The sequence below is a fragment of the Solanum dulcamara genome, chromosome 2, assembly GCF_947179165.1.
Source record: "Solanum dulcamara chromosome 2, daSolDulc1.2, whole genome shotgun sequence".
NCBI lineage: Eukaryota > Viridiplantae > Streptophyta > Magnoliopsida > Solanales > Solanaceae > Solanum > Solanum dulcamara.
The window spans coordinates 80063184-80085544 of record NC_077238.1 but is presented as its reverse complement, the minus strand read 5'-3'; the positions used below and the strand labels follow the sequence as shown (position 1 = coordinate 80085544).

The 22361-nt window shown below is 33.4% G+C and overlaps 2 protein-coding genes and 1 pseudogene across 2 annotated transcripts; 2 read left to right on the top strand and 1 right to left on the bottom strand.

The window, feature by feature from the left end:
- Positions 1-347: 347 nt before the first annotated feature.
- On the bottom strand, positions 348-3143 carry LOC129880961 (chaperone protein dnaJ 20, chloroplastic-like). Its single transcript, XM_055955240.1, has 2 exons — positions 2625-3143; positions 348-655 (listed from the first exon to the last, which is right to left on the bottom strand). Exons 1-2 carry the CDS (start codon positions 3084-3086, stop codon positions 512-514), a joined length of 606 nt encoding a protein of 201 aa, XP_055811215.1. The 5' UTR covers positions 3087-3143; the 3' UTR covers positions 348-511.
- A 10617-nt stretch (positions 3144-13760) lies between these two features.
- On the top strand, positions 13761-15530 carry LOC129880960 (cysteine desulfurase, mitochondrial-like). Its single transcript, XM_055955239.1, has one exon. The coding sequence runs from the start codon at positions 13862-13864 to the stop codon at positions 15212-15214; it is 1353 nt and encodes a 450-aa protein (XP_055811214.1). The 5' UTR covers positions 13761-13861; the 3' UTR covers positions 15215-15530.
- Positions 15531-15693: 163 nt separating this feature from the next.
- On the top strand, positions 15694-21932 carry LOC129873671 (protein CROWDED NUCLEI 4-like; annotated as a pseudogene).
- Positions 21933-22361: the final 429 nt, after the last annotated feature.

Sequence of the window (22361 nt, the reverse complement as noted above, 5' to 3'; positions counted from 1 at the left end):
GCAGCATGGAGGATGCAAAACGAAAAAAAAGGCATCAGGACCTTTCACAACATCATGTGATTTCACTCAATTTTGACCACAATCAGAAGAAAATTTCATTTTCTTTTCTGGCAAATGATATAGACATATATACTATGTTGCTCGAACTCCTCAAAAATGTCAAGGAGTGCATGTCGAATTCTCTACAAGGAGTGTATTTTTGGAGAATCCGACACGGATGCAGCATCGAAAGTGAAGTTACACGCAACTTAGCATATATTCAACAACAATGAAAGCCACCAACTTGCTTAAATATACTATCAAACAGTGTCTTTTCTGAAAGCAACATGGTACCAGAAACTGGAGTGTATTACTGAAAATGAGATTCTTGATTTATATACTCTATGTACAATATACACTGCGTATAAGGTGATTCATATATGGTTAGTACTAGTGAACAACTAAAAGAAAACGAGACGAAAAAATATTCCTGTATATCCAAAATAAAATAAGATGTATTAGTTATTATCGATTAAGATGATGGATCGTTCCTTTGCTTGCGCATCCGTGCTCCCCAAGACATACTGTTACCGGATTCTTTGTGCATGCTTCTTCTCTTGAGCTCTGATAGCTGAGACTGCCAACGATTTTTCCACTCACCTTTCTCCTCCATTGACTAAAGCATAAGAAAAAACCCGAATTAACAAAGAGGATAGCAAGAATTCAGAAACAAAAAGACATGTCATAGAGCATACAAGCAAAGAAAAATCAATTACATGAATGTCAAAGAAACAGAGTGGTTGTCTGAGAAAAATCTTATGTATGCACATATGAGTAACAAGTTTTGATGAGATAAATGAGGCAGAAGGTCAAACAACTTGTGATCATTTAAACATTGGAATCTAAGCTAAAGAACATCGCATATTAAAGTCTCTTGGAACCAACCAAGATTACACGCGAAGTAGCTTTGTATTTCAGAAAAGGAGTAAAAAAAAAGGGCACAGACTGAAAGGCCGCGTTCTGTACTATAAGAGAATCTAGTTATTGAAGTAATTATAGAACAGTTATCATCATTTACATGAAAAAAGTTAGTTCTATTATTCGATAGATTAATAGAAAACAGAAGTTCCATTCACTCCTCCTGTCCCAAGAATTAGAAAATTGAAGTATCTCATACTCAGACGAAAGACAATTTTCCTTTAAGATTCCACTAATTGAGTTATTCCATGAAACAGTAGACTGTCTCATACACTATCAATGAGATCTATCATGATAACATTCATTTAGTCCATCAAATGGACAAGACAGTGGAAACGCCAAAGATTACAAGTATCAACAGTGCAAGGAAACACCACCATCGAACACCATACTATATATGAGAAAGATCAATAACTAAACCATCTGTTCCTAATTTCCAGCAGTTCTATCGATCCCAGTAGATGCATGTAGTTGACTAGTTTCTGCCTAATGCTAAAGTGGACGCCTCAACAAAGTTCTTTTGTTGGTTATATTGTGCACTCATCCGACCAAATGGCAAACCTACTTGAGTTGACCCCGAGAACGATCATTTTAAGACTTCCCATGCCTCAGGCATCTAGATACCAACAATTTAAAGACAATTGTTTCAGACTACTTTCCAAAATATTCCACTAATCTTTACATTATTTCTTTTTTGAACTCAACAGTTAGCCAAATATACTTAGATTCTACTTTCTTGAAACATGTAGGCAAATTCTTATCCTCAGCATATAAGCCTTTATGATGTGGATAAGTGTCATAACCTTGCGTATGAATCCTAGTATAGGCGACACCACTAGGTGATCTCTCCAGCAGAATCCCAGTAGAGTTCACACTATTAGTCCCATCTGCCTTAGCCTCAGTGGAGAGAGAGAGAGTGCAGCACACACTCCGTTGATTAGTCGAGGTGCATACAAGCTGCTCGGACACCACCGGTATAAAGAGAAGCTAAACTAGAACAAATAAAATAAAAACAATATGCAAGTCCTCACTGGATAGATCTTCAGATTTGCATACTCTACTATGCCTACTTTTTTTCATTGACCTTTCTTTATGTGCAATAACCCTTAAATCATTTTCACCTATTAGCATTTGTATTTAAGCATATAATACCCCAATCATGCCTAACCAGACCAAATTATAAATGAAACCCCCAGAATTGAAGTTTATTTCTTATATAGTCACTCAACTAGTAATAATTAGTATTTCAAAAAATCACTTTCTTCTTCTTTATTTCAAATGTTTTACAACAAAGAACGTGACTTTTTAAGATAACTATTAAACTCCCTACAATTGCACACAGTAGCACATACTCCGTCAATTTTAATATGTTTATCTGATTTTGACTTAGACTCAATCTGCACGGAGTTCAAGAAACTAAAAAGCTGTTAAACTAAAGATATTCAGAATATACTAAAATAGCATTTAATCATGTGATGGTAATCATATAAGCTAGAAAGTTAGAATTAAAGAAGAAACATTATTATTATTTTAAACTAACTAAAAAGGAGAGTAGGAGGAACAAATTTAATAGAAAAAGCAAAATTGCCCTCAAATTGAGCATTTTTTCATGCATTCAATAATTCACAAATTGAACAAACTTTCAAGAGAAAAAAGAACAAACATACCTCATCAGTTTGATAACGCCTACGAGAAGAAAAAGCAAAGTTAATTCCTTTAGCCATATCTCTATCATACATAGCTCTCATTCCAGGATCCGATAACGTTTCATAAGCTTCCTGAACCCGAATAAACCTCTGTGTATACTCCTCAACCCGATCCGGTGGCGAAACATCCGGATGGTACTTCCTTGCTAATTGCTTGTACGCTTGCTTGATTTCCAACAACGACCCAGTTTCCGGTATACCCAGAAGATCGTAAAAGCTCTTATCTGTATCAGTATATGAAACGACATCGTTTAGGTTTGATTTAGCTTTGAATGACTCAAATTTTGTCTTCAAAACTTGATGATTCGAAGTATAATTAGGGCAAAATAGACGAGAATTTGGGGAAATTGTGCGTGGGTAGGTAGGGAAAAGGGGAAAGCGAAGGTCGCTTGTAGGGATTACGCCATGGGAGTTGCAGCACATTTTTTCTTCTCTTTCTACGGAAGATTTTGGATTAAACTTTTTTTCAATGTGTTTTCTTGGGTTTGAACTTTGATCCACATAATATGTATATATAGTGCATAGACAAAAAGGACAATATTGTCATTTTGAATAGGAAAACATGTTTAACTATACGCGGTGAATAAGCGAGTTGGATTGAATTTAGGCGAATTAAGATAAATTATATTAATAAATAAGTGAGTTGATGATCCGCATAAAAAGTTATACGAGTTGATCAACAAAATAATTATGTATATATTTAGTGTATCGATATATGATATATAATTATACATCAAAGATATGTATAAATTATGTTTATACAATACTTAATACATTGGAAATGTTCATTTTTCTTTTTCTCAAAGTGTGCTGCGAACAGTTTCCTAGGGAGTGGAAAAAGAGACTTGAAGTGGAGGAACAAACGAAGACAAACAATAATTTAAAATATCTATTATTATAATTTAACTCAAATTCAAAAATTCTGATTAAAATTGAATTCTTATTTTATTTTAAATTTATATTTTATTTTATTTTTTAAAAAAGAAGAAATAAAGACAAAAATTATAAAATACAGAATCGAATACTCACCAATACTATGAAAATTCAGATACTCAATTGATGGTTCTACCAAATTTGAGTTGGTATTGACTATTGAAGAATCTTTGTAGAGAAATATTTTTGAGGAAAATCTTTTTATTTTTTGTGACTTAAAATTTTGGGAGAAACTTCTTGGAACAATTTTCTAAAGCAATATTTTTGAAGATAATATACTTTTTTTTTAATAACTTAGAAATTTCAAAAGCAAGTTTTTACTATAAAAAGTATACCCTGCCAAACATTACCAAATAATTAAAACAAATTAATAATAGTATTACTTAGACGTAAGTGTTTTATTTTCCTGTTTCGTTCGTTTGGTCATGGATAATTTTTACTTTATTCAAAAAAATAAATATTAAAAACTGTTTGGACATAAAATTGTTATAATTTGAAAAACTCCAAAAAGTTATTTTCATAATTTTCATTTTAAATTATTCACAAAAATTCAAAAATAATTTTAATCTGTATTCATATTCGAACACATCTTTCATTTTCAATTATCATATAAATACTTTTTTTCCTTTCAAATTTCACAATTTTATGTCCAAACACACACCAATGACTTGAATTTTTATATTATGTGCATTGCCAATGGTTCAAACTAATATTTGTTCAAAATATCCGAATCCTTTGATAGATTAAGGGATTTTAGTAATTACTCATCTTAAACGTGATAAAAATTTATTAATATTGATGTTTGTATCAAATTAATAAATGCATAATATGTGTTTATAAATAATATTTCAATTAATTATAATTAATATATATATTCTCGCTTTATTAAATCTCTTGATCATGATACGTTAATAGGATTTAGTGCAACAATTAAACACCTATGCACATAGCTTGTAAGAAACTAAGTATATATTGATAATTTAGTTTATACTAAACTTCAATTAACGTAATTGTGAAAGAAGATGACATGAATTTTCTTTCAATACGTAGTATACAATTTGGTTATGTGAAAAAGCTCATTTAACTAACAAAAATATCATATGGTATCTTATAAAAAAAGTTAGAGATAGATTTTTTCTGTCAACATTTTTTCATAACCCTTAGTTTTTTAAGTAGGGAGACATGAATATATATATATATATATATATATATAGGTAAATTGAAGTGTATTTCTCAAAGTACATGAACTAATGCTTTTTTTTCCATTTATGTTCAAAGATATGATGATATAATTTTCTTTATAATCAATTTCTCATGTTATATTTTATTTCTTTATAATAATAATAATTTTTATATAGCAATACAATATTTACAAAATTACTCCTATATAATAATTATATTCAAATATTATGTTTATAAAAAATATATTATGTATAAAATAAAATATTAAATGATCATTTTCACTAGATTCATTTTTTTTACAAAAAATATTACATAGATAATCAATCAATAAAACACAATTTTTTATATAAGATATAGGAAATCATTTCTCGTTTAGATGGCTGTGAGAGTGAGGTGGATAATTAAGCAGGTTGTTTGGTTGCTAGTTGAAATTATGTAGAAATTAGTAATGCGAGAATTAATGATATAGAGTCTAGTTATTCATGTATTATTTACTTCTTCTTTTATCATGTACAAAATAATATGAAGATTTTTCATAATTTATGCATATATTAATTTTACGAAATTATAAACGCATAACTGTTGAACACCATATATATTTGGTGTGCTAAATTTAATATATAACCTCTAAAACACTACCAAATTTTATATATAGCGTCTAAAACATTACCAAACATTATACTAATTATGTTAATAATTTAAATATATGATGAATAATTTGTTTTCCTAACTAGCGACCAAACGACCCTCACAACTTGAAGAAGTTATTAATTAGGTAATACAACTAATCAAAGATATGATGTTTAGTTTTAACTTTTATAGATTCATTCACCTAATCAAATTTAGTATTTATCATAATTTTTTTTACTTTTAAATAGGTTCCATCCGTACTTTTACCTTCATATCTTTATATAATATACTTGTCAATTTAGGAGAAATAAAAAAATATTATATTAGTCCGTCGTTTTATTAAAAGAATTTAGGATACTATACAGTCTATACGAAGTCGTTGTCATAAAAAAATTACTAATTATGCTTGATGGTCAATTTGGAATTCATAAATCACAATTTAATTAACCTCATACTCAATCTGTTTCAAATTATTTATCGTCCTAACTAAAATATGTTTATATCAAAATACTTGTCATTTTAGAAGTTCAAGAAAAATTAATTATTTTTTTCTCATTTTACCTTTAATATTCCCCTCGTTCATTTTTTACTTATCCAATATATATATATATATATATATATATATATATATATTTATCATTTTATCAATTACTTCTTAAAGGATATGTTAAACCAAAAATGAACGGAGATGTACTAGAGTAGTAATAGCTCTTACAATAACAATAACATATTCAGTGGAATCTCACGTAGTGGGGTCTGGAGAGAGTAAAGTGTACTCAGACCTTACTACTATCTCGAGAAGGTAGAAAGACTGTTTCCGAAAGACCCTCGCCTCAAGTGCCTCAAACAATAGTAATAGCTCTTGAAGACTATAAATATATCTCAATTATGACATATTAATAGATTAGATATTTAATAAAAAAAATTATATCTCAAAACATAAATAACGATAAAACAATCAAACATCTTTTTTTTTTAATTAATATTTTTTTAAAGACATGTAAATGAAAAACACAACTAATATTTTTGTGACAGATAGAGACATAGAGTAGCTATCTAGCTTCTCAAAAGCCATGTGGATTTAACATTTTGAGATTTGTATTAAGTAAAACTTAACTTTTTGGACTTTTATTTTAACGCCATGATTTTGATATCCTTAATTTATCATTTTTTTGATTCGTTTAATCTAAAGCTAGATTTGTTTGTCACATGATATGCAATATTTTTTCTTGATAAAAAAGTGAAAAGTAATTTACGATCACAAATCGAATTGAATAACATTTTAATATTGAAATTGTCTTATACTTTATGGTTAATTAGCCAATCAAGCATAAGACAACCTATATTTCTCACAAAAAGTAATTTTTTAGAAAATATATTTTTTAAAAATAAATTAATTTTAAAAGTTTGGTAAAAAAATTATTAATGAATATCAACCCCAAGTCGAGTTGATATTGTTTGCTTGTTAAACATTTTTTTTATATATAATTAAAGATCTTGTTGGGGCATGCAATAGAGATAGGGTGAATATTTATCTGCATCCGGTGTTACATTACATTAATGTTATTTATTATAATTAAATAATTTTGTAAAGTAAACATATACGTTAGTTAGTCATAATTAAGTGATATAAATTCAAACACATATTATTCATCTATTAATTTTATGTAAATCGCCGATGCAAATATATATATTTATTGTTTATCAGTATAGATTTAGTGTGTAAACACCAAATGCTTAGGTAAGTTTTTACCCCTATTTTGTCCATATTCATATTGGAATATATTCTAAATCAAGTATAAAATATTTTCGTCATATTAAAAAATGATGCAAAATCTTCATCAAATCAAAATAGGAATTCCAAAAAAAACAAAAAAAGTGAGCAGAATGTACGCATATTTATTTGTTTAACGTGACAAATGTAGTGGCAGTTTTGGAATATATTCTAAATTCAATATAAAATATTCCGTCATATTATAAAAATGATGCAAAATCTTCATAAAATCAAATCGTTTTCCATAAAAAAATAAGATACACATTTTCATTTGTTTAATTTGGCAACTGTAGTGGAAATTTTAGAATATATTCTTAATCAAGTAGTATAAACTATATCGTCATATTAAATAATGATGTAAAGTCTGCATCGTCATTTTATTTCTTCAAATGTAGGTTAATATATCCATAGCCTTTTAAATTTGTCAGCAAATTTTATTCACATATTTGATAAAATACTCTTTTTTTACGGACTTAAAAAATCAAAATGACCCGGAAATTAAATTGATTTTTCATCAAAACACCAACACCCCTATTTGCAGGTGCAAGTAGTCGTGCATAGGGACGAAGTCAAGAAGGACCAAGGGGTTCATCTGAACCTTTTTCGACAGAAAATTACATTGTTTATATATATATAAAATTATTTTTTGTGTATATATATTATAAGTTGAATTTCGTTAATTCTTTATATATATTTACTTTTTTATATTTTGTGTTCTCTTAATAAAAATCCTGACTCCGTCAGATCGTTCAATTTCCCATGGAATTATGTCGATTTCTTTAGTTGTATTTTTAAAATTCCCCCTCAGCCCTCGTTATTGAATGAAAACAGCTAATAAAAATATAAATAATATTGCTATATAAACAATAAGGTTAACTAGTTAGTCAGAACTTTGAATGCTTTATGTTTACGTCTTCTCTAATAATTTATTTTTTGAAAACACAAAAGCAATTGTATTAGGTGTTACTTCTATTTAATTAGTTAAACACTTAATTGACCTCGTGGTTCATTCCCTATTGACATTATTGATGAATTGAAAATTGCAACATTCTAATTACTTAACTATTAAATGAGAAAAATGTAAGATTCAAATTACCAAATACAATTGCTTTTGTCGTTTATTTTATGTTAGTACATTTTGTTTCTTAATTACTTTTTATGTGATTCATCGTTTTTATAAAAACGTAAATTTATTAGCTGAAACATATATAGAGTATTCATAATTTTTTTCAAAAGTTACTTGCTTCTGTTCATAATAAATGTATTTTTGGCCTTTTATTTTGGTCCCAAATAAGTGTCTATTTACATAATAATAAGATATTAATTTTTTTCATTCAACTGTTACATTTACACCTATATAGATAAATGAGTGTTTACGTAATTAAAAAATATATTAAATATATATTATTCGTTAGAACTGTCTAAAAGTTCACCGTGATCGATGACATGCATTATAAAAACAAATATATAAAATTAAAGGCAAGTCAATAATGGAATTAAAAAAATAAGACCTGTACAACCCAATGATTTTATTTAACATACATAATTAAGTACTTTTTATGTTTTATATTTCTTGACCCAGATTGACCTGATGAATCTTTAAAGAGAGTTTTAATTAAATATATATTTTACTAAATTAAACTTATTAATGATATCTTAAAACTCATCTATTTTTACTTTATGTAATTATTTAATACTATCTACAAAATAGGGAAAAACATAATAAAATTATTTTGATTTCATAATTTGAACAAGTAAAATGAAATATATACTTTTGGTATAGGCGCCAAGTAAAATGAAATGAAGGGGATAAGAGGGAGCTATTCAGATGGTAAATACCCTCACTTCCTATCCAAAAATTGTGAGTTTGAGACAAAAAAACAAAAAAGGTGAAAGCTTCTACGAAGGGTAAAACAAAAAAGCTACTTATTCAACTTTGACTCACGCTTAGTATTGTGGAGGAATTGGTTGGCCATAGTGCTTGTTGTTTTCTTCATCACTTTCATAGTCAAATTTTTCTATGATCTCTTTTCTTGTCACTGTCTAAAAGCAATTAATCAATACACTTCACTCAGTAGCGCAGTTAGAATTCGTCTGCTTTTCTTTCGTTTTACAACGAAGTTGGCAAAGATTTGGAGCACATTTATGAATTCTAGAAGATCAAAATAAACTTAAAAAAAGGATGAAGTACATTAATTTTTTCATCGGATATTCAGAACCTGCATTAGAGCTTCAATTAAATTTAAATCGCATGTAGGGCTCATTTAGACTTCAGAGCACAACTTATGTTGGTGAGAGTGTATATTACTCCCTCTCTTCCTTTGCAATATATGTTATATAAATTGGGGCGAAGAAAGCCGTTATTAGTAATATATGGACTTGTGTTGTTTTGCACATACTACTAAAAGTAGACTGATAGCTCTACAATCATACTTCAAAACTGTCACCTCTCTGTATTATTGACAATATTTTCATGTCCAATAAGTATTCCAAAAACTCGTTCACCACACTTTCTAATGACTAAAGAGATTTCTAACTTTTTATGAATGAAAACAAAGATAAGCCAAGTTTCCATTTAGAAGCAAGAAATCTCGATCAATACATCACACCTAACTTCTTTTAGTAAGACCAACATGTGTGGTACAGTTGGTGAGGTTACTCTTTTTTTAATCAAAGGTCACTTTTGGGCTGGCTAAGCCCAAAAATTGGGAGATTCTTAGAACTCCACAAGAGGAGATGCAGTTTAATGAATCAGAAAACCCGGGGCGGCTCAACATAATTGGGGGTCTAAAACAAAATTTCAATTAGAGGCCTAAAATTTCAACAAACTTTATATGTATTTATTTTTCTAGCTTTTTAGATGCAAATTATTACTTAATATTTTTTCATAAATGATTTCTTTAATTTTTTTTCTATTTTAGGTAAGATTTTATCAATTTAACGTTGAAAAATATCTTTTCATTAACGCAGTCATTATTTTAATTGTTAACATAATTTATACTATAAACAATAAGTTGAGTAATTTTAGATAAAAATAAGAGTTATAAGCATAGAATTTGATTCAAGAAGTTGATAATTTGGTATACCCTCACTTTAACATGCTTGTTGTAATACTTAAAAAATCTAAGAAGAAATAAAAAAAGAGAATTTGTAATTCACTTGTTCAACATTTTCGACTATTGATTCTTATTTTTGACAAAGTATTATGTATCTTATTAAAGATTTGAAGAAAGAAAGTACAAAAGACAAAATGTAAGAATGCTAAATAACGTTTTCGTGATTTCTTCTATTTGAAAAGGTTTAGAGAGATAAATAATATAAAAAATTTTAAAAAATTATATTTTTTTATTATAAATAATAATTTTATTCTATGTAAATACTAAAACATAATTAATTTTTGATAAAAATTTGAGGCCCCCAATTTATGCCTTATATCTTCAAGCATAGAGCTGGCACTGAGAAAACCAATAAGAGCATTAGACGATTACAACAACAACATACCCTGGGAGGGTAGAGTGTACCAAACCTCACCTCTACCTCAGAGGAGAAGTAGAGAAGGTGTTTCCAATAGACCCTCGGCTCAAGACAAAAATAGCTTAGAAAAAATCATAATGAAAGTACAAGAGACAATAGATAATAATTAAAAAAACAGATAGTAGCATAACAAGCTACAACAATAATCCTGTAATTGAGCTACACGAAACAACAAATAGTAACATAAATTGAAGAACAAGAAACTACAAGATGTCACGATTCAAAATTGGCCATGAGTGGCACTTACACTTAATCTCATAGGTAGGAGAACCAACGATACAAACTCCAACTTATATTAGCAACTCAACTTATAAAATACGACAATAATACGAAAGTCCAACATACGAAGGTAAAAAACAACAATCCACTAGGGTCGATTACATATCATTCCCAAAACCTGAAAGTCATCACTTGAAGGACATTTAATTCTAAAATACTAAGTCTGAAAATATCAAACACCATAATAAATAAATAACTTAATGTGTCCAAAAACTATGGACATCATGCCATGCTCGAGAGAATCCAACACGAGCTAGAAGGAATAGCTCACCCTGAAACTTGATGTGCTGGACACTAGCTAAAGCTGAGGTTGAGTCGAAGTCGATGGAACACTCGTTGCACTCCACAAAATAATTAAAATAAAGAAAAGTACAAATAGGGGTCAGTACAGGACAACATGTACTGAGTAGGTATCATCGGTCGACTCAAAATAAAAATCAATTTGCATAAAGTAATAGCGGGAAATCAACCTTAGCACTTAACAGGTGGCAACTAACAAGATCAATACCAAGTGACAATACAATGAACCATTACATAATTAGTCAACAAAATCAAAAGTATACATGAGGACCCATGCCTCCACACCACGACCTTTTGGAAAATGAGTTATTTGAGATTGGATAGTATTAAGTCATTTTAATATATTTTCCTTTAATATTATCGTGTCGAAATGTGACACCCGATCCAAATATATCGCGTCGAAACGTGACACCCGATCTAAATATACCGTGTCCGAATGTGACACCCGATTCAAATATACTGTATCGGAATGTGATCCAAATATACTGTATCGGAATGTGACACCTGATCTAAATATACTATGTCGGAACGTGACACCCGATCCAAATGTACCGTGTCAGAACGTGACACCCGATCCAAATATAATTAATTTATCATTCTTTATTATCACATTTCACTTAATTAACAATATTCCATCAAACTTTCTTTATTCAAGGCATCACTTTTGATAGGACAAGTTCAAAATTATGGATTTCATGGTTTTGGGATTGCAGACCAATCACAACAACATATCCACCATTCAAACCACAACAATTAAATGCATAGTAAACTTCACACATTACTCAATGACTATCCATCGCTATTAAGAGTCTATCTATGATATAGTTTTACACACATCCATCTCAGGACTAATTACACTGGAAAAGTTGACTGTTTCGATCTGGACGATGATCATGATCCTCATGGTATGAGTGGTTGGGATTGGTAGGTATGGTGATGATAAATATACACTCTCTTGCTTAGTTGTTCAAAATTTGAGTTCTTAGGTCAGAAAAGGATGTGTTCCTATAGAAATTCCTTCCGACTAGGTTGTTTTTATCTTTCCTACAACGTCTACAAACATGCACTTGGATGATTATGCCTATGGCAATTAACAGGATGACTAGTATGTTTTCAGAGTTCTATTATGACCCAAAGTCGAATGAAGAGTTCGCAGTGCTTGAAAGATTTTCATGTCAAACCCAGGCCGGCATGAATAACAATTGAATCTGGTGGACATGTATGACAATATGCAAAGCTTTATCAATGCTTTGTACATTCTTTAGAGTTCCATGGAAAATTTATTGGATATGCTGTTGTTATTATTTCTGTATGCTGAGTTGATGTGTAAAGTGCCTGTGACCTCATCAACTCAACTTCCGATTGGTTATTCATGATTGATGCCAATTATAACCATCTCTCCCTTTCTTCTTTTGGTTTAATTTACTAGTAAATCCTGCTAATTGCACAGGATGGGGTAAGCACATTACTACCATCTTAAGTGCCACAACCCACATGTTTTTTCAGTAAGAATGACAATCATTTGGAACACTTGCTTTCTTGTTTTTATGGTTTCTTCTATTTAAATTTTGACCTTAACTTAGTGATGGCTTCCTGCTTTCCTCTTTTCGCCTTTATAGCTAGTGCGCAGGCAGCCATTTAGGCTCTTAGGTCTTTTTATTAAACTTCAACTTCATGAAGTTGCACATTCAGCTACTGATACTCTATTAATTAACTTCCTCACAACATACCAGTATCATCTCACCCTCACTTGTGAGGGTGGTGCGTACGCAGCCTTACACTCGGCTCAAGTAAAGCATAATAAAATCACGTATAGAAATGAATAAACAGTAATGCAGAAGAGAACAGCACACAATACTATTAACTTCTCCGCTAGTAAATATTAAGTTATAGTGAAAACACAAAATCTCAACTATTTATATGTGATGAAAGTTTTGACAATGAGAGTGCAGGCTTAGTAAAGTAGCTTATGTGAGTAGGTAACAAAAAGCCCCTATAGAGGGCACTCCAACTTCTAGAGGAAATCATTTGTCTTGAGAGAAGGAACTCCAAGTCCCTCGTCTTTTGTTTTTATCTATCCACCAATTGTATCATCTGTCATATGTGTTTCTATTCTCTGTTATTATATTTGATTACCCTGAAAGTTACATCACAGAAAACATTTGCTAGTTGATGAACCATTGATTGAACATAAGATCATGATCAACTTTCTACTGATAAAAAAAAGATCATAATCACTTTTATGTCGCTCAAAGTTTTTTTTCCTGATACAGAAATTCCAAATGTTGTTATTTTCAACAAAACAACTGACGTTTACAGGGGTATACATATTCAAAAAGTTGGACAACGAGGACATGGGTAGACCAAACTTCAAACGTAGGATATATCTAAACATTTTTGCAAAGTTTTGGGGTATATACGAGCCTTTTCCCTGGTACATATTTCATTTAACTTTTAAGGGATATAAGTGACCGATTGCATATGGAAGTGTAATACCTTTTGTTTCCCTATTTATTTTGTGATAGCAAAAGCAAAAGAAATCACTGAGTTAGCGGCGAGTTATGAAATGAAGTTTCTAACGACAGCGTTGCGGCGCACAACCTGCCATGGTACCCGCCGTCTCCGCCCTTTCTCCACGGCGGCAGCGGCGGTTGAAGAACAGGATACTACTGGCGGCGGCATCACGATGAAAGGTGTAAAAATATCCGGCAGACCTCTATACCTAGATATGCAGGCAACTTCTCCGATGGATCCTAGGGTTCTTGACGCTATGCTTCCTTACCATATCTCCCGTTTCGGAAATCCCCATTCCCGAACTCACTATTACGGGTGGGAATCGGATCAGGCCGTTGAGGTGGCCCGAGCTCTAGTCGCCACCCTAGTTAAAGCTTCTCCAAAGGAGATAATTTTCACCTCAGGTGCTACTGAATCAAACAATATCTCCGTCAAGGGAGTTTTGCATTTTTATAGAGAAAAGAAGCGACATGTTATTACTACTCAGACGGAGCACAAATGCATTCTGGATTCTTGCCGTCATCTACAGCAAGAGGGTTTCGATGTAACTTACCTTCCCGTTGAGTCTGATGGACTTGTTGACCTAGAGAAGCTTCGGGCTGCGATACGGCCTGGTCATACGGGCTTGGTATCAGTTATGATGGTGAATAATGAAATTGGTGTGATTCAGCCTATGGAGGAAATTGGGAAAATTTGCAAGGAATTTAATGTTCCTTTTCATACTGATGCTGCACAAGCTTTGGGGAAGATTCCAATTGATGTAGAGAAGATGAATATAAGTTTGATGTCGTTAAGTGGGCATAAAATTTATGGACCGAAAGGTGTTGGAGCTTTGTATATGAGGCGTAGGCCAAGGATTAGGGTTGAGCCCCAGATGAATGGCGGTGGACAAGAGAGAGGAATTAGGAGTGGGACAGTACCTACTCCGTTAGTGGTGGGGTTTGGGGCAGCTTGTGAACTTGCAATGAAGGAAATGGAATATGATGACCAGAGGATTAAAGCTTTGCAGGAGAGGTTACTGAATGGTATAATGTCTAAGATTGACGGGGTTGTTATAAATGGAAGTGTTGAAAGGCGATATGCTGGGAATTTGAACTTATCTTTTGCGTATGTGGAAGGTGAGAGCTTGTTGATGGGGCTGAAGGAGGTTGCAGTGTCAAGTGGGAGTGCGTGTACCAGTGCAAGTTTGGAGCCCTCCTATGTGTTAAGGGCGTTGGGAGTTGAAGAAGATATGGCCCATACGTCAATTCGATATGGAATAGGGAGGTTTACTACTGAGCAAGAAATTGATCGTGCGGTTGATCTTACAGTCAAGCAGGTTGAGAAATTGAGGGAAATGAGCCCACTCTATGAAATGGTTAAAGAGGGCATTGATATAAAGAGTATACAGTGGGCACAACATTAGATTGATTGTTACATGAGCATGTGGAATGAAGTTGGTCCAGGTTCTTGTTCAGAATATTTATAACATGTTCTTGAGCTTCAAGGCTATTTTTATGAGTTAAGTTTCTGCAATAACACACTCTCGTCCACTGTAAGTTGACACTGTAATTGTGTATGATATAGCCGCTGAGTTGCTTTAGTGAGAGGATGTAGCATCTATTTGGTAAAAATTATGGGTGTTTCTGCCCTTGGATTTTGGTTTCTAATAGTCTGCTTGTGACCATTGAAAAGCTTATATGATTTTGACCCAATTGTGTTTGCATGATTATGTTAGGAAAGTTTATGGTGTTTCTGATTATTTTAGGAAATAATTTATGGTGTATTTACTGCACTCAATGATCTGCACTCGCTACCTCTACTATACACATCAGGATATGAAAAGATTGGACGATTGCTTGTGACATAGCTAGGACATTTATCATCTTGTCGTGGTTTGAACTCGACAGGGTTATGTCCTTTTTTCTTTTTAAAAAAAAACTAAGCTGTTTATTCGACCTAAAGTTTACCATAAAACGCTGTCTTTTGAAGCTGGTTTAGTGCTAAAAATCCCAGTGCAATTTTCAAGAGAGTTCAAATCAATTCAAACTCGTCAAACGGTGAACAGCCAAGTCCACTTTACATAGAGAGAGGGAAGAAATGAGAGCCAACAAAGCAAAGAGTGAGTGAAAAGAGAGAGAAAGGCAAAGAAGAAAGCACACAAAGTTTGTGTGTAGTCCACCATTAGCATAGCATACCTCCATTGTTCTTGTGAAGGGATAATTAACTCAAAAAAATGATCAATTTCTCAAGAAAAAAGTGAAATCTTGGATTTTGTTTTTGTAGACTTGTCAGTTGTGTGGTAAAATCAAGAATGGCGAGTCCTGGGTCAGGGATATTGGCTTTGACTCTGGTGAATCACCCCTATCTCTGCACTTAAGGTAGTGTTTTGAAAACCCCTTTAACAGATGAAGTCATATGGAAGAGACTCCGTGAAGCTGGATTTGATGAGGACTCTATTAAACTCAGAGACAAAGCAGCTCTTATTGCCTATATTGCCAAACTCGAAACTGAAACTGAGGTCTGTTCACTCATTTATTTACATTTTGATTGGTTAATTATGTACCTTCCTTTTTTGGGGGTCGATTTTACTGTCCTATGCGCTCATTGTTTCTGTTGAGGGATAGTTCTGTTCTGTTAGTAGACGCCAAAAGCTAAAATCCTTAGCTTTGTTCATGCGGCTTAGCATTGTGGTGTGTTTGTTACAGCAAAATATGTTCTCCTGGAAAGTGGTTTCATCGAGGAAACATGTTTTCCAGTATTTGATTACCTTAAATTGTAGAAAATGAAATAAATTTTCACGGATACATTGTTTATGGAAACCATCTACTTCTATACTAAATGCATCTACAGTTTAATTTGCCCAAGTTCCCTTCAAGTAATGTTCTTTCCGCCCCTTTAGGAATATTAATTTGACTGAACAGATGGACCAATCCTAAAAAGCTAGGGGTTCTGCTGTCTATTTTTGTCTTCATTGCACCCGAATTTTTTCTATTTATTTGCTAACTTGGTTCATGATTGCATCTCTATTCTGGATGTAGCTGTATGACCATCAATATCAGATGGGGCTTCTCATCCTGGAAAGGGAGGAGTGGCTTTCCAAGAATGAGCAATTTAAAGCAGCTTCTGTGTCAGCTGAACTCTTGTACAAGCGTGAACAAGCTGCCCGTCTTTCTGATATGGCTGAAGCTAATCTGAAGAAAGCTCTTGGAATTGAGAAGGAATGTGTTGCAAACATATGATTACCTCGCTTGTTTGTTTCGCCAAGTTCTTCCATTATCTTGCTGACATTTTTTGTAAGCAGATTGAGAAAGCATTGCATGAGATGCGAGCAGAATGTGCTGAAGCAAAAGGTGCCTGTGAGAATAAATTGGCTGAAGCACAAAGCATGATGGGGGATGCTCAGAAGAAGTATGCTGATGCAGAGGAAAAGTTGTGTAAAGCAGAATCTTTGGAAGCAGAAGCCAGCCTTTATCATCGTACTGCAGAAAGAAAATTATGTGAAGTTGAGTCACGAGAAGATGATCTTAGGAGACAGACATTATTATTCAAGTCAGAGTATGTGCTTAAAGTTTATTTCGAGATGTTCTTCTGTTTGTAGTGTGGTTTGATGGGTGCTGAGCTCATGTTTCCATAGTAGTTAGGTTGTCAAAAGACCATTCTGGTTCAACTGCTCTCATGTGTTGTATTTTGTTCGCTAAGATGCTATTCACTTTGAGCTCGTCAGGACTGCGGTTCAATGGCAAAGGTGTACAATCCGTGATGTGTGGTTGACCCGCGTCATGGATTTGAATCCTGCTATCAATCAAGTCTGTTATTTAAGTGGAAAAGGGTAGAGGAACGGGCCTATTGTTCTCAGATTTTGAACATTAGAAAGCGGATTTCACTATTCTCAGGAAAGAAAAAAGATGCTATCCTCTTTGAAGTAAGATTTTCAGGATTGACTGCGTTATGAATTTTGGATAGTCTGGTTAGAAGGAAATCATGGATGCTTTTTGAGGATAATAATTTACCTTTGTCTTATGTATAATTTAGGTGTTCACGAATATGTACTTTGGCATGGAAAGACTGTTTTAAATAGTTTTAACTGTGGACTGGATTTCATAAAAGCAGGGTAAAGTCTGCGTATATCCTACCCTCCCCAGACTCCACTTGTGGGATTACAATGGGTATGTTGTTGTTGACAGGATTTCGTAGATTAGTTGCTTAAATTAAGGGAATTTAATTCATAGATATTTTGGGTGTATTTTTTTATTTTTTTTTGTATTTTGGGAAGGTTACTTTCTTTACCCACTTGGTGTTAATTTTTATTAATAGAATTTCTTATCCTAATAAGAGGGATTATGCATTCATGTTTATTGACACTTAGATATGTAATTATGTGAATTTTCCACACCAAAGGATCAATTTTGTTGTTCCTCTCAACTAACAGAAGACTGATCATATCTTTTGGGTCGTGTAGGTAGGAATGAAGATATCCTCTATGGAGGCACACTTGTGCTATTATTATCCTCATGCACATGATTAAGTTGCTTTCTTTTGATCTGTCAGTTGTGAAGCTAAAGAGAGAGATACATATGGAGAAACAATCTTTATCTGAAAGGCTGAAAACTCTACAGCGGTCTCAAGAAGAGTTACTTGATGCTCAGGCTTTGCTCGATAAGAGTGAAGATTTTATATTTAGCAGATCTCAAGAACTGAACAGACGTGAGAAAGACTTAGATGATGAAAAATCAAACTAGGAAAATGACGTCAAATCCCTGAATGAGGAAAAACACTATCTGGAGGTGAAACTGAAGTCTCTATCAGCAAGATAGGAAGTGAGCCTCTTTCTTTGGTTGTCTCATAATGTTTTGCTTATTATGTATATGATTTTTTCCTGATGAAAGATATTGAGGAATTCATTAATCAATTCCTGTATGTATCATAGTGCATAATCAAAAGGGAACACAAACTTAACAAGAAAGAGGAAGCGCTACTGCTATTACATGGGAAAGTGCAAAGCAAGGAGATTGCAAGTTTTGGCACAAAAGAAAACTATAATTTTATCCTTCACTTTTTGATCCCTTTATCTTCTTACTATGATGTACCATACAGGATGGCGTTAAGCAGGTTATGGCTAATCAGGAGGCCACATTGGTAACTAAGATATCTTCTATCGAGGCAGAGTTGGAAACAAAACGGAAATTGGTGGAAGATGAGATCCATACCAAGAGGCGGGCTTGGGAGTTGAAAGATATGGATATTAAGTCTCGGGAGGACCTAATTACTGACAAGGAATATGATTTGGAGAGGCAATCAAGAACACTAACTGAGAAGGAGAAAGAGTTGGAAGACAGGGTACATGTGATCGAGGAGAAAGAAAGAAACCTCCAAGCTGCTGAAAAAGAGGTAAGAGTTGCAGGGAACAGTTCTGCAGCAAGAAAGGGAAGGGATCAGCAAAATGAGAAATGATCTTGAAAAGTCTCTGAAAATGCTGGATGAGCAAAGAAAATGCGTTGACCATGAGGAAGAAAAAGTGGAGGCTATGAAAAATGAAACTCAATGGTTGCTGATTCTGGAAACAAGGCTAAAGCAAGAGATTGATATGATTAGAGCAGAGAAGGAAGAAGTTGGAAAAGAGGCAGATCGGTTGAAAGCAGAGAAAGCTAAATTTGAGACTGAATGGGAGATAATCGATGAGGAAAGAGAAGAGTTGCAGAAGGAAGCTGAATGTGTGGCTGAAGAGAAATTGGTCATTTCTAAGCTTCTTAAGGATAGCCGTGACAGCCTGAAAGCAGAGAAAAATGCAATTCAAGAAGAATATAAGCAAAATCTGGAGTCACTTTTTCGTGATCGTGAAACGTTCATGTATGAGATTGAGAGTGAACGTGCAGAATGGTTTAACAAAATTCAGAAAGAACGCGAAAACTTTTTGCTGGATGTTGAGATGCAGAAAAAGGAGCTAGAGAACCGCATTGAAAAAGGGCGTGAAGAAATAGAAACTGACCTAAAGGAAAAGGAGAAAGCCTTTGAAGAACATAAGAAAAGAGAACTTCAGGATATTGCATCTCTCAGGGATACTCTGGAAAAGGAATTGGAGCATGTTGGCTTGGAGTTGAAGAAACTAGATGCTGAGAGAAAAGAGATCAATTTGGATCGTGAGAGAAGGGATAAGGAGTGGGCAGAACTAAATAATGCTATTGAGGAACTTAAGGTGCAAAGGCTGAAATTAGAGAAACAAAGGGAATTACTTCATGCTGATAGGAAGGAGATTATTGCTCAGATTGATCAGCTGAAGAAATTGGAGGATGTTAAGATCGTATTGCCACACCCAAAAAGTTACATTCTGGTCTACCATCCAATGAACTTAAACCTTCCGCAAAAAGATTTTCGAAGCATGCCTCAGTTCTGGATTCTTGTCTGGATGGGAATTGTTATAATGGTGTTAGAAAAGATATTTCTTCTATCACGAAAGAGAATGAAAATTCATCTTCAGCTCTCTCCAATCCATTCTCATGGCTTAAGAGATGTGCTGATACGTTGCTTGACCGTACACCAAGTAACAAAAGGCGGAGGGAGGATGGGGATTTTATATCTCAAATTCTCAATTGACTGAGAATGGTGCCTCGAGGTATTTCTCTGCTCTTAATAACTGACATGTCAAGTAGCACACACTTTTCTGTTATTCCACTTCCCCTTCTGTATATCATTAAATAGAAGTTGAATATTGGTTTGTTGACTTCATTTATTTTCTGGTTCTTTCTAGTCCATTATCACCATCACCAGAAGCACCAGATGTTGAACATCTGGAAGTACCACCTGACCAAACTCCCATTGCTGCAGAGGAAACCACTGTGTATATTGATAAAATTGTTACAGTTCATGAAGTGACGGAAATCAACGTAAACAAAGTCATGGAAGGAAGTCCGGTAAGCTCTATTCTCTTCATGATGATATGAAATTATCAACTTTTGTAATTTTATTTATGGAATATTTTCTGTGTTTGCACTGCATTTATTTTCAGCATGTATCCTCACTGTCAGTGTACATGTGATGCACTGACAGATGTCAATTGGGAACCTTCATAGATAACACTTAACAGGTCCCCACATATATCGAGTCAATATATATATGGAGTCCGAAGGGTTGGGAGTTTTCTTTGGGGCTTGAGAGGGCAAGCCTTATTTTGTCATATGCACTAAAAGTAGGTGCATCCTATTTTGAGTTATCATTACTTTCTAAAAGTAAGCTGTCTTACATCACACCCCTTAGTCTGCGGCCCTTCTCGGGCCCCTTAGTCTGTGGCCCTTCCCCGGAACCCGTTTAGATGCGGAGTGCTTTGTGCACCAGGCTGCCTTTTATTTTTCTTTTAAAAAGGAAACTTTCCCTATGATATCCAATACCTTTTAAATTTCCAACTGTAAAGATGTTATTGTGGGGCTCATTTTCTCACCAATGAAATTCGAAATCTTTCACAAAATTTCTAGTTTTTCCCTACTTCAAACATATTTAAGTACCATAAAACTCGAACTTGCGTGCGCACAGTTAAATTAGGTCCACTTAAATTGGGAGGAAATTATGGTAAATACTCTGCTTTCTTTGGATTGAAGATGCTATATCCTAGTTGTATCGGATTTTTCTGTTCAATTTTAGCTTTTGAATTACCGACGCCCCCCTCCCTTGTCACCCCAACATACTTTTTTTTTCATGTTCTATTCAACACGAATCATAAAAGCATACTTCTGCAGGAGACTCTCTCTGGGGAAAGTGGCAGAGAGCTTGGGAACAATGGTAGCTTGGATTCGGATTAAAATGGGAAGCCTGAAGGCAGATCTGGAAGAACTAGGGCAACAAGGAAGTAGTGAGATCGCCATGTGTAAGAAGAGTAGCAGTTGAACCTCTAATTTGCTGTTTGTTTTCTTCAGTTCAAAACTTTCAGGCTTCCTACAAGAATTTTCAAGCTAACGACTGATCGTGACTGGTGGTATGCCCTGTTTGGTGACTCGTATGTGCTTCCGAAACATGTAAATGTCTCTGGCTAACTCATATCCTTCAAGTATTTTGTAAATAGTAATAATATGTACTCTTTAAGTAGTTGTAGTCTTTATCAAAGAGCTGTGGTTGTAAGTAAAGATCATATCAAAGTGGTTTGTGTTTTGGCATCCTCTGAGATAAAAGTTATTAATTGTGCAACAATCAAAATAACAATGGTGGAATCACAACATTTTACTAGAGTAAATCACCAAATTTGGGGTAAAAATGACTAGTTTATACATGGAAAGATACATATGAAACACACAGATATACTTGACACTCATCATGGATGAATGATCAACGATAAATTTTAGATCGCAAGTGTCTTGAAAACTTCCAAGTCAAAACATTTTTTCATCAACTGATCTCGTTAGCCCAATAAACCGAAAATTGGTTCGGGTTATTGGTTTGATCTGAATTTTGCACAACCATAGCCTCGAGTTTCCACCATAGATGTACAACTTCCATCTTCATTTTCGCTCGATATTTGCAGAATATTCCTTGCAAAAACTGTTGAAATAGAGGCCAATTCTATGGGCCGCGGCGGTGCTTTCAAT